The sequence below is a fragment of the Protobothrops mucrosquamatus genome, unplaced genomic scaffold (assembly GCF_001527695.2).
Source record: "Protobothrops mucrosquamatus isolate PMUCROS unplaced genomic scaffold, P.Mucros_1.0 scaffold183, whole genome shotgun sequence".
NCBI classification, from domain to species: domain Eukaryota; kingdom Metazoa; phylum Chordata; class Lepidosauria; order Squamata; family Viperidae; genus Protobothrops; species Protobothrops mucrosquamatus.
The window spans coordinates 653,812-667,096 of NW_015386542.1; the positions used below are offsets into that span (position 1 = coordinate 653,812).

The 13,285-nt window shown below is 40.0% G+C and overlaps 1 protein-coding gene across 1 annotated transcript in view; it reads right to left on the bottom strand.

Annotated features, from left to right (window-relative positions):
• Positions 1 to 8,393: 8,393 nt before the first annotated feature.
• Positions 8,394 to 13,285, bottom strand: part of LOC107285534 (kinesin-like protein KIF1A) — a 7,521-nt gene continuing 2,629 nt past the window's right edge. Inside the window, exons 4-8 of the mRNA XM_015813732.1 lie at positions 10,996 to 11,120; positions 10,721 to 10,867; positions 10,282 to 10,474; positions 8,726 to 8,844; positions 8,394 to 8,436 (exon numbers count right to left, since the gene is read on the bottom strand). Of these exons, the coding sequence (XP_015669218.1) occupies positions 8,394 to 8,436; positions 8,726 to 8,844; positions 10,282 to 10,474; positions 10,721 to 10,867; positions 10,996 to 11,120 (627 nt within the window). The remainder of the gene's footprint in view (positions 8,437 to 8,725; positions 8,845 to 10,281; positions 10,475 to 10,720; positions 10,868 to 10,995; positions 11,121 to 13,285) is intronic.

A 13,285-nucleotide genomic window follows, 5' to 3' on the forward strand; every position in this document is an offset into this window, starting at 1 on the left:
CTTAATACTCCTCGCTGGTTGGTTGTAGCAACAGAGACCTCGCAGCAGGTGACAATGTCACCAGACCTTTCTGTCGGCCCGCAAAGGGTTGCCGTTTAAACAGCAAACATCGTCATTTAATAGCCGGAGTGTCCATATTTGGACTGCAAAAAGCCTAAAAGTAGTTTCGTACTTTTTCAGATTTTTGCAGCCGAGATGCGATAACCATAATTTTTAACAAAGTGACGGTAGTGAAGCATGGACGGTTGACAGCAGCAAGTTGAAAAGAAAAAGAGGAAAAGACCACCGCTGGAAACCGTTTGCTAAGATATATATATATATTTTTTTTACTTAGACATCATTTGAGTAACACTATTACTAAGAGGTAATGTGAGGGCTGCAATTCTATTTCAGCATTTTAATTACGTTACGTACAGATTTTTGCTACTATGATACGATGAGGAACTCTTAAAAAAAGATTAGTAGAAATTTATGGAAATTATAGATTACTTCCAGTCTGCAGCAGAGTGCCCTAGTAGTAGGTCATTGTCGAACAACCCTTAAGTTCACAATAAGGCTTTTATAATTATACAATACATGAATTTGATGACAAATGACATGTGAAGTAGAAAAAATAATTCAGGGCTAAAGGAAACTGGGTTAATTTATCAAAATTAGCCGCTGCCAGGGCCCTTTTATTAGATTCCCCTAAACACTCTTGGCAAATGTGCACTTGGTTGTATTTTTTAAGCATCATATAAAAGCTTATCTCCCCTAATCTAACAACAATTGCTAAATTTTTTAACAAATGATACGACCATATTTGTAATACAAATATTAGCTTGGTGAACAATTTCAGTTTATTCATTGCTTCCTGATTTTCTTTGTACTACAATATATTTCAGATCTTAGTTGTTTTTGAAATAAAAATAAAAAATAATTATTTTATAATACATTTATTAAAATATTACATGTAAAAGATTATTCTCATTACTTTTGAAAATTAGAAGGCAAGAAAATTGCACAGCTGGTCTGATTATAAGAAAGATAAAATGATCTTCTTGTATTTCCATAACAGCATAGAGTGTTGCTATCCCCAGTCTCTTAGTCTGGGAGATGGGATTTGTAGTCTAACATATCTGGAAGGCAGCAAGTGAGGCCTGTGGAAAATGTTGTACAATGTGCTAAGTTTCACTTAATTACATCAAAGTTCCATGACATCTATAGTAGGAAATAGTTTGCTGATTGTGCCTCTACCAAATTGATACCAAAATCATTTTTTGCCAATACTGGCTATCCAGCAATCCAGCACTTTTCTGTGTATAGTGCACCTAGTTGTGATAGATTCTTTAGCTCAATTAGGGAAAACTAACATTTCCTCAACCCTATTATATGGCAGGGGAAAAAAGCCTGCATGGCTGCAGATGAAAATGGAAAAAGAACTTGCAGAAATGCCGCTGCAGGAATGGATGTTTGCCTCTGCTTTTACTACTAGAAGTGAAGATTGGAAATGAAGAATTAATTTATCAAACCAAATTCAGATGATATGTGGAGGCATAATCAATTATTATGTAATCTGAATCAATTATTAGGTCAATTGGGAGAGATGTAGCCACAGTCTGGACTATTCAGGCTTTGGACAGCATATTGTTTCAAACCACAGTATGCTTTACTGTATCAGTGTTAATCATTTCATGAAGTTGTCCCTTATGAATTGAAGGGATTATTTTGCAACACATGTTTATTTCTGGTTACTTCTAGCATTCAAATAATTTTTATAATATAGCAACTTTTGATTAAAAAAACAGTCAAAAACACAGCCTAGTATTTGCATAAATGCCACATTTATTTCTTTAACTGAACAGTGCCTGAAGTGTACACAAACAGTTTAAGACCCTAATTTCCAACACTCATAATTTAAGACATCAAGAAAACTAGACTCATTACTTCGGTATTGTTATTTATACAGTGGTAAAGGGTGTTCCCACAGCAATCACATATATACTGTACAAAGCAAGAGAAATAGTCTCCCAGCATTTGGAGATGGCATCACAGGAGGAACTCATGTAGACAAACTAGATAATGGAAGCACAGGCAAAACAATAAGAAAAATTAAAATAAGTAACTATAACCTCTGTTATTATACAGAAAATCTTGATACTGAATCTCAGCTTATGAATGTTAGAAATCCTCCATACTGTATATGCAATTGAATACACGACAGAAAAAGAGACATTAATAGCATATTAAACAGTTAAATGTCTTGTGTTATAGCCGCAGGTTACCAGAGGTATGCAATTTCCTTATGATATTTTTATTGTTCTTGGCTAATTATGTTCCTTTCATTTCTGTTGCTTTATGATAATATTTAAGTCTATTATCCTGGATTAATCTACTGGAAAGTGATAGAAAGAACTTCTATATGAGATAAATGCCTCCCTTAATTTAGTGTGTGCAGCTGAAGAAACTGAAAACTGCGACTCAGTAAATAAACATCAACTTCTAGCGTGTATATTTTATGGAAATGTGTGAGTTAGTACAATACCATAATTTTGTTCTATTACATCATGTTATAATAACTAACTTCCCTCTTGAGATTGCCACCTAGGGTGTGGTAGTATAAGAAAGAGTAGAGTTGAAAATTTACCCTGTTGCATTTCATGTTAAGAGGTTTCCTATTGATAAGACTCCCAAAATATGAACATAGTGGGGGGAAAGCGAATACGAAATTTCTTTTTAGCAAAGGCCTTGTTACTGAAACTAGGCACTTTGCAAAAACATTTTAAAAATTTACATTCAAACAAAGTCAAAAGGATTACAATAAATCAATAGAGATTCCTCTATTTCAGCTGAAGTCTGGATAGCATTTCTTACCAGCTTGATTTTTTTCAGCAATAAATGAAACAGCATCCTTAGTAATACAAGGGCCAAGAAATATGATGTGCTGGCAATTAGGTCTTCATTACCCTATTATAAATAACAATCATTTGAGGATATTCACTCCAGCAGAAAACTGCATCTTGCTTGATATATGATAAGTTAGAGTCAATTTGTTGAGATCAGAATTCACCAACTCATTTCTATCCATTACTTTTACATTCTGATTAAAATATTTCTGCTGATCTAAGGGCTTTGGGTCAAACCTTTGATCTCTTAACTCAAAACTCTCATGTTCTTTGTAGGTTTGCTGGCCCCAAAAACATGAAATACAGCATGAGATCAAGCTTTAACCCAACCATCCCACCATGGAAGTACATGCTCTTCAGGTTGGCTGACCTAAGGCATGTTCCACCGTTAATCTGTCCACAATCCACTTGAGCATTTTTTCTCTTTTTCATTTCCAGTGCACTTGATAGTACATATTTATTGATTGCTTAATTTGAAGAGCTAAATATATACAAGCAAGAATACTGACATAACTTATTGTTATTATAATAAAATATCTGACAATTTCAGATTTGTACAAGGAACGAAAATACTTCAGTTACCTGATTTTGTCTCAATAATGATATCATTCTAATCCTTTTGATTTTTGCATCTCATGAACTGTGCTGGGTGGGAATAATATCAGCTCTATAGTGCAATACAGTATTCATAGTGGGTACCATTTATAGAAGTTTTGATACAGAATATATGATCAAAACAAACAAACTTTCCTAACTTCTGTAAGTTTCTCCTTTATTTAAAGGAGTGCATTAAGATCTCTAAGCCTGCAGTCTTCTGCACACTTACCCAGAAGAAAGCCCCATTGGACATTGTGAAACTTGCTAACTAGTAATCATTTGCAGGTTGTACTAAGATGTTTTCCTCAAGTTGGCTTCCAGCAGCTAGAGATATAGTAAACCTAAATTTCAACAGAGCTCATTTGATGTTTACCAGTTAGGTTTTATTTGGTCTAATTAAATATTTAGTTTGGTGGGTGATAGGCTGGATATTAATAAGAGACCAAGAATCACTATTAAATGAAAAACTAAGCATCTAATTTCCATGAAATACTGTTTAGATTTAGCGTGCTTCCAGAATTAGGATGATATAGTGCCAGCAAATCATTGTTTCTCACTATAAATTATAACCTGAAGCAAAGTAGACTTTCTACATTGAAATTCCACTTTTTCTGTGACAAAAAGCTACTATATTCCATTCACTTATCATCTGTCTTACCTATCTTGTCTATTTTCTCTGTCTGTCAATCTGACTGTATCATCTATCTTCACCATCAATCATCATCATCACCACCATCATCTCAGGATCAGAATATGGGATTATTTCTAAAAAATTCAATTACTTGCTACAAAAATGATCTAATGCAACTATTTAAATATATAACAAGGTATGCCAAATCTTCTAATTAAATAGCTAATCTCTGTGTTGTAGATTTTAATAAAATTTCCTTAGAGAGGGAACAAGTATCTCACAGCTTCCTTTGAGAAGTTGTTGCAAATGGAATAACCAAGAGCAGCGTTGCTTTAGAGATCAGTGGTTCCCAATGTAGCTTAGGGAATGTTAGGTGATACAGGGCATGAACACCAAAATGAAAGTTCTTGAAACATAATAGCGAAAAGTTAACTAGATCACCAAATTTTGGCACATTTACTTTAAACTTCATAGTATGATTTCAGCCATTTATTTTTTTTAAAAAAGAAAAACATTTAATTTTGAAGTTTTCTGGATGCTTTAAGGGTCATATCTTCTGATACTCACAAGCATTACAATGCTAGTCATTGGCTTATGTGGTGCTCCACAAAACCATTGCTGATAATGTATCTATGTAAAGGAAAATATTGGGAACTATTGTTTTAAATCAAACATATGCTTTAATCTGCCTTGGGTATTTTTTAAGAACAACCAAATGAATCATGTGTTAAATGACAGAACTTTTGAGAAAAGGAACTGCACTATAAAACATGAAATGGCCTTGCAGTGAGAAATTCATGGCAAGGAACACAAAAATGAAAGGCATTCCCAAATGTCATTCTCCTACCTCAGTAACAAATCTTCCTAACTGTCCTAATTTTCCCAGCCAGCACAGCTTCAAATAGATATTGCTGCTTATTTATTCCTTTCCCTAAAATGTGATTTTTTTTTAGTTTAAAAAAAAGGCAGGAGCACTACTAGAAAACACAAGGGTTACTGGAGGATGACTTTGTGATGTTAATTCCTCATTAAATAGGAACGAACAAGACATATACAATTTCAGTGTAAACACGTTGTCTGGAAGCAGCTTCAGGCTGGAAAGCTGAAATGAATAAAATTGCCTATCAAGGCTGTTTTTAAAGTCATGATTATAATTCTTTGCTATTTTGCAAACACAAAGAGTAAATAATGAAGATTAAAATAAATAAATCACTTGACAATCTCTTAAATCTTCTCACTGAATGGGCAATAAAAATACCTTTCTTGTGCATTTAAATCAGGGTAGCGCATTCTGAAAACATATTCTGCCCGAACAATTGCCTCAACCTAATTAATGTTTGACTGATCAGAATTAAGCACTAGTGCTAAGAATAATTCTTAAAAGAGAAAGACAAGTGTTTACGTTAGGTAAAAGAATGGAAACCTGGATTCCTCATAGATTTGCTGAATTACAGCTTCCAACATCTTTCATCATTATCTATGCTTCAGGCAGCAGTTGGTGCTGCAGTTCAGCAATGTCTGGAGGGGTCCATAATTCTCAATTTGACCCCAGATCAGTAAGATATTGGATCTACTAGGCTTTGTCCTTTAGATAAGAATGGAATTTCTTGAAGGAAAGAAATGCTATCTTAAGAGAGCTAATCAGAAGGAAATATGTAGAAAATCTCACAGTTATATAGTGGCTGTGTTCAAACACCATTAAGTCATGGTTTACAGAATAAATCACAGTTAACTAATTTTATATAACACACCAAATCATAAAACATTACTAACGATCCACATCTTCTGAATTCGCATAACAGTGTAAGCTTGATAATGTTGTGTAAACCCATCAAGTATTTTCCAGCCAGAGACTACAGCATTATTAAAGGATCCTGGAATTTTTCTCTAGTCTAGTAGAATTATTCCTGCTGAAATAGGACACTTTTGCCAATCCACTGAATCTATGCAGAAGGGATTGTGACATTCTTGCCTTTATATTCACACATCTCACATCACATGCACATGAAATTCAAACAGTATATCCTTAAACAGACTTTCATCTGGGCATCACACAGACGACCAATGGATGCAACAAAAAAAAATGGGAGACAGTGAAACCAAAGTATCCATGCTGTGCAAATCAAGATTCACTATTAGTGAAATATGCCATATTCCTAGGAACATATATTAGAAGAGCTAGGGATCTTCAGAGGCTTGCCAAAAGTTGGCTTACATAGATACCCATTTTATTTAAAAAAAAACCCACCAAAAACAAGAACTGAGATAGAACACTTTTGCTTTTAAGATTAAAAATAAAAAAAATGAAAATATCTTCCTCGACTACTTAGTGCTAGGGATTAATTTATTTTTCAGTGTCTATGCTTTGGTCAGTTTCATTTTCCAACTGGTCCATTCCACTTGGAACTCTTAACACTTGAAAAAGAAAAAAAAAGTGAGATAACAAGTATATTTTGAAGGAGATTTTTAACAGCTTCACTTCCTACAGTGACAGAAATAAAGGCATACCCTTTCCCTTTTCATCTTTGCTACATTCCCACTGTATTCTCTAAATCTACTTTTCTCAGAAAAGAAAACAACAAACTATCTTTTTCAGACAATCAGTTTTAAGTGCAACCAACAAATAGTAGTTATTTCTTTGCTGTGGGAAGACTAGACACCATCTCTAGAGATTGCACTGTCTATCCTTCCTTCTCAAAGAGTGCAGCCATACACTTTCAAATGGCTATATTATGCCATAATTAAATATTATCTATGACATTGCTAATGAGAAGCATTCCGACCTCTCCCGGTCCTGCTAGCTTTCTTTCATCTGTTATCTTCCATGCATGTAGAACTACTATGCTCAGGTTGACAGGGAAGTCTGGGAACTACAGCCCTAATTCGGTGAAAGGGCAGGAGGGTAGAGGAAAAACTGTTGCATGCCATGAATAATATTTGGCAACAGGGAAAGGGTCAAGCAGTCCTCTACCAGCATTTTCTTTTTAGGAACAGCACATGTTGAATGCCAGCTGTTCATCCTTATTAAGACAGAAGATCAGCGCTTGCTATACTTCCCTCTTCGTTGGCTCTTTTTTAATTAATGAAAAGCAATATATGGAAGCTACTTCTGGGAGCAAAATAATACTTGGGAGGGGGACCTGCTTAAACTTTTCCTTCACAAATTATGTGGTGCTGGCTTCCAGCTTGACTGGCTACAAAAAGCGTTGGACCAATTCATAGAAATAGTGGGGATTGATGGCTATTAGCCTTGATGGCAGGGTGACTGCCTCAGAAGGCCACCTGCTGGGAGACTAGTGGGCTTCCTTGTGCAGTTGATTAACCACTGTGAGAACAAGCTGCTGGTCTAGATTGGCCAGCGGACCAATCCAGCGGGTCACTGCTTATGCTCTGGTATGTATTTACAGCTTCATTTTATCCAACAGGGAAAAATGTAAGCCACTCTACAAAAAAAAAAGCAGAAAGGAAAAAACCCCATGCTTCCTCTATTTTCTGTCGCTGTTCCTTTGCCTTCAATCACAGCATTTAAAAAATAAAAACTGTGTATTGATGGACAGGAGGGAGTTAGGAGGGAGAATGTTGTTAATTAAACAAATAGAAGAAAGGAATGTCCAGACAGCAAATGCAGCTTGAAAAGAAAATAAAGATAGCTACATAAAACAGAGATGGATTCTTTTGCATCACCACCCTGGCTCCCTTGGGTATCTCTTCCTTTACCAAAAATGCAGTCCAGCATCAGGAATATGCATAAGTTAGGGGAGATCCCAAAACATATGATTAACAGAATGCATATTATTTTCAGTGAAGTAAATAGAAATAAATACTTTATAAATATAATCTCATACTACTCTTTCTCTATCAAGTAATTTGTAAAATGTCAACAGTAAGTTATGAATTAGCAGCACATAATTCTATCCCTTTTATCTCTTTAAATAGCATTAATTTTCACTCTTGCAAATTCCTCTCTTTAAATTGAACAACTGATTTAGGAATTAAAAAAAAGAAAAAAGCTCTTGCTTTGTTAGTAGTCATAAGCCACCCAATAATGAGAAGAGTGGAAGATCACATATGTGCAAGAATTCCAGGGAACATCACCCTTTTAAAATTACATAAGGGAAATGAGTTTGCCCAATGAAGCTGTAACTCATGATGGATCACTCTGTGGCACAGGCATCTGAGGAGATGAATGACAGGAAAAATCCAAATTTCAGATGGGGATCTTCCAACAGCACCCATTATTTCACTTTTTCTGTTTTTTTGAGGTGAGCAGCTCTTTTAAGTTAAATTCTTGCCTGGGTTGTTGTTCGTCTCGACAATTTGGACCTGTTGGAGAAGCCAAGATAGAACAAATGTAAAGGCTTGAGAAAAAAAAACAGAGGCATTACACTTCAGACTTCCATCCAGGTGCAGGAATCTCAACTGAATCAGAGGTTGCACATCTGTAATGGTAGTGTAAATGCTTTACTCTTCTTCTAGAAGAGCCTTTTTCAATTGGTTCCTTCCATAATTTTAAGTCAGCTATCCAGCAATGGGAGCTGTTGTGCAATACATCTTAAGCAAGACATCTTGGGAAAGCCATTCTGAAGAGGAGCCTTTTAAGGCATTCAGTTACCTTATTGATCCAGCCAGGAGAGGGTTAAATGCATATAGCCAATCATGCATGTCCTTATCATTGCTTGCTTGCAACAGAATTCCACGATGTTCAGTGCACACTGCAAAGGTGTTAGGCGTCTAAACCAAATAAAAAGTTGCTAGTTAGACTCATTAATAGAAGAACAGGATGACTACGGTATATAGTGACTGCAACTATAATGACTACAAATTACAGAAATCAAGCCATGTGATCCCAGACCCATATTTTGCTTGCATACAGTCTTAACAATCCATATTGCAACAGACCTGGTTTTGAAATATTTGATGCACACGTTCTTTTGCTAATATGGGACTTGCAACCTACATTAATCAGAATGAGTTTGGTTATTTGTTCTCATCCCCCCAAAATCCATTCATCAAATTATTTATTGATATATTTATTATAAATATATCTTGCCTTTACTGTTTTTTATAAATAACTCAAGGCAGCAAACATATCCAATACATCTCCTCCTCTTATTTTTCCCACAACAACTAACTACCCTATGATGGGAGTTGGACTAAAAGAATGCCTGGCCCAAGGTCACCCAGTCGGCTTTCATGGGATTAGAACTCACAGTCTCCTATCTTCTAACCTGGTTCCTTAACCACTAAGCCAAACTGGCTCTTAAAATGATTACTGTCAGTTTAGCAGTATATTTATCTGACAGTCTAAAGCAGACATGTCAAACACAAGGCCCGGGGGCCGGATGCGGCCCGCGAAGTGGTTTCATGTGGCCCGCGAAGCCATCCTGGAAACAGTGAGGGAACGGTCCCCGCTGCCTTGGCCCTGGCCCAGGCCAGCCGGGAGCCAATGTACAATTTTGTGGTAGCCATTTATGCTGAAATGCATTCAGTCTTAGCTCCACAAGGCTGTCTAGAAACAGCGAGGAACCAGCCCCTGCCGCGTCAGCGCCACCCCCTGGGTGCATGCTGGGGAGGTGTCACCCTTTGTGAGGAATGAAGAAATGGACCATGCCTTGGTGCTTGCCCCGGTCCCACCCCCTTCTGCCAGAGACCCTCAGATCTGTCCCAATCCTGCCCAGGCCCCCACAGGCACCCTTGACACGAATGATGTAGAACTGGCCATGCCCACCCAGTAGGCCATACCCACTCCATCCACGCCCACCAGTAGGTCACACCCACCTTGGCCACACCCACCCGGCCCCCCGAGGGCAACCGCAATGCTGATGCAGCCCTCAATGAAATTGAGTTTGACACCCCTGGTCTAAAGAATCATCTTGGCCAGTGATTTTCTACCTTAAACCTAGGTCCTATTTACAGTGATTGCAAAAGCCACCTTATCATTGTATTTCCTAGAAAAGAAAGGTGAAGGAAAGAAAATAACCTTCCAGGGAAGAAATGGCAGCTTGAAAACAGCTCCATGAAAAGCAGAGCCAGAATTCACCGAATACATTAAACTAAAATTTCCTTGGCTTGTTTATGAGTCAATATATGTGTGAAAACTGACTCGGAATCTTGAAAAGGCAAAGCATTCGTTGCAGGGACACTTATTTTTACAAAGTTTGTTCTTACTTTTAGCATTGCCTGCTGGTCTTCACTGTACTCCACCTGAGCTGATGAGAGATTGAGGACTGCTCTCTCCACAGAATCTTTGTCGCCGTTGTAGATGTAGACATAGGGGCGTCTCACAACCACATAGCGCTTCACCCACCCATTTGTATGGGGTTCCAGAAAGTGTAGGTAGCCTTTTCTGGAGACAATAGGGCTGTGGAGGAGACACATTGGCATCCCGCTTAGTAACCACATACAAACTTCACAATGTATACTCAATAATCAATCCTATGGAGCAATTTTGTGGCCACTGGCACATCTGGAAGACTGATGGGTGGGATGGGTCAATATAATTGGAATGAGATGACTCTCTGATAATCTGGTCCAGCTCATAATGATTGGAATAAAATTCACAGTTTTGGCCAAGTTGCTAATTTTTCCACTTGCCCATAGTTTTTACCTGACCCGAATCTCTTGAATATCAGGAACCAACAGGCGCTGGATTTCTTTATCATCCTCAGGCCCGCAGGCAGGGGATTTCTTCTTCTCTCCTTCAACTGTGAGCTCAATTTCAGGACTTTCTGCCCTGGAAGGGAGCTGCAGAGTTCTGCGGAGAAAAGCAGGCTTATAGCTTCAATTACCTTTTGACCAATGGTCTTTATTTTTCATGGTAAAACTATGCACCTTTGATACATAAACAACCCCGACATGTTTTAGCCTTGCTACCTTTCTTACCTGGCTTCTGTAGCACTATAATGGCCTTCAATCAGGGATGGACAAGTTGAAGAGGGGGTCAAAGTAGCACTACCAAGGCCTGACATGGAAGGGTCTCTCAGCAAAGTCACTGACATTTCAGATAACTGGGTATAAAAAGAATCTGTTACTGGATATGCTTGTCTGAAAACAAATATCTCCAAATTTGGTTGCATGCTTCAGCACTTTTGCAACTAGAGTATATATTCAGGACCTTCCCAGAAAACAGGTACCCTAATGTCTACAAATTATGCGTATTTATCATTTATTCTTCTAAAGGCAGTATATGCAGTAAAAGAGAAAAATATTATGAGTTTAGGACATCAGAATGAAGTTAGAATAAGCCCTCTAGGGCAGACATGTCAAACAAGGCCCACGGGCTGCATCCAGCCTGCAATTGGCTGATATTTGGCCCACGGGGATGTCCTAGAGACAGTGAGGGACTGGCCCCCGCCGCCCTGGCTCCAGCCCTGCCCTGCCCGGGAGCCCTCAAGGCGCGTGCACAGGAGGTGGTGAGCACAAGGGGGTTGACGTCTGGCAGCAGGGGCTGCATAGCCCACTATGAATACTGGCCCGCCAGCAGAAGTGCTGCTGCGGCATTGGCCGCACGTGAAGTCGGCACATGATGCAGACTGCTGGACACGCCTACTCGGTCCCATCTCTTTTTCGCTGGAGAGCAGGTCGCTACTGGTCATCTCAGCCCCCTCATGGTTCTTGTCCTTGGCCCGCGGGTGGAGCACATTCCCCTCGTTTACCTCGGTACCCATCACAGCTGCCAGCCACTCACGCAGGTCCATTACGCTGCCGCCCAGATCTGCAGGCCCGTCCAGCGCGAAGGAGGTGAAGCGGTCAGCTAGGAAGCCCCGAGTAGAGGTGGTAGAGTACGTCCAGGGCCAGCAGGCAAAAGGCCACCCCAAGCAGGGAAAGCCGGATCCCCATCGGCATCATGGCTGCCCAGCACCAGCAGAGATGGGGGGGAAGGCATGCAATCCTGGCTGGGCCTGGGTGGCCATGGCGCAGATGGGGATCTTGCTTTCCCCATTTGTGATGGCCTTTTGCTTGCTGGGCATGGGCATGCTCTACCACCTCTACTCAAGCTTCCCAGCTGGCTGCTTCACCTCCTTTATGCTGGGCAGGCCTGCTGCTCCAGGTGGCGGTGACGGCCTAATGGACCTGCACAAGCTGCTGGCGGCGCCAGCTTGAGGCAGGGCAAGGTGCATCGGGTGCATGAGGGGAACAGGCTCCACGCACGGGCCAAGGGCAAGATCTGCAAGGGGCCCGAAGAGATGACCAGCAGCGACCTGCTTTCCAACTGCAAGCAAAAACATGGGACGGAGTAGGCATGTCCGGCGGTCTGCATCATGTGCCTCCCCCCTCACCTCCCCTACTCCGCATGCTACTGGAGGGCTGGCCCAGTATTCACAGAGTGCGTCGGTCGAGGGAACAGCAGACTGTGGCTGCTGACGGACACTGTCGGCCCCCATGTGCTCGCGGGCCTCTGTGTGCGGGGCAGCAGCCTCACCTTGCCTTGCCCCATGGCAACAGCACCCTCACCCTGCCTCGCCTTGCCTCACCCCGCAGGACAAGCTTCCTGCCCACCATCCCACCCACCACAGAACCCTGGATCTCCCCCAACCCTGCCCGGCCTCCACAGGTGTCCCCCCATCAAGCAACACTGAGATGGCCACGCCCACCACGCCCCCGCCCACCCAGTCAGCTGTGAGCACTGCAGCCACCCTACCCAGTCGGCCATGCTCACCCCCCCCCAAGGGCATTACAATGCTGATGTGGCCCTCAATGAAATAGAGTTTGACATCCCTGCTCTAGGGTAACTTGTAATTTGTTCCACAACACAAAGTAGAAGTTCAGGATGAGAACATTTCAGATGCAGTGGGATTCCATCATTTCACAGTTATCAGAATTTGATACTTTACTGTATATAGATTAGTCTCCTTTTTTGCCCCAAAATCCAATATATCCAAAGCTAAATGTATTAGCTATATTTATTTTATTTATTTATTTATTTATTTTATTATATTTATACCCCGCCCTTCTCCCGTAGGACTCAGGGCAGCTTACAGCCAGTTTAAAAACAGTTTAATACAATACAATACAAAGTTTTAAAAAATCATTAAAAATAAATATTTAAATCGGCCGCTTCTACTAAAATTTGGCTAAAACCAATTTAAAATACCCCTAGGCCAGTCCTGCCCGCTGAAACAACCAAGTCTTAAGGGCGCGGCGGAAGGAGGGGAGATCCGGAATCACCCGG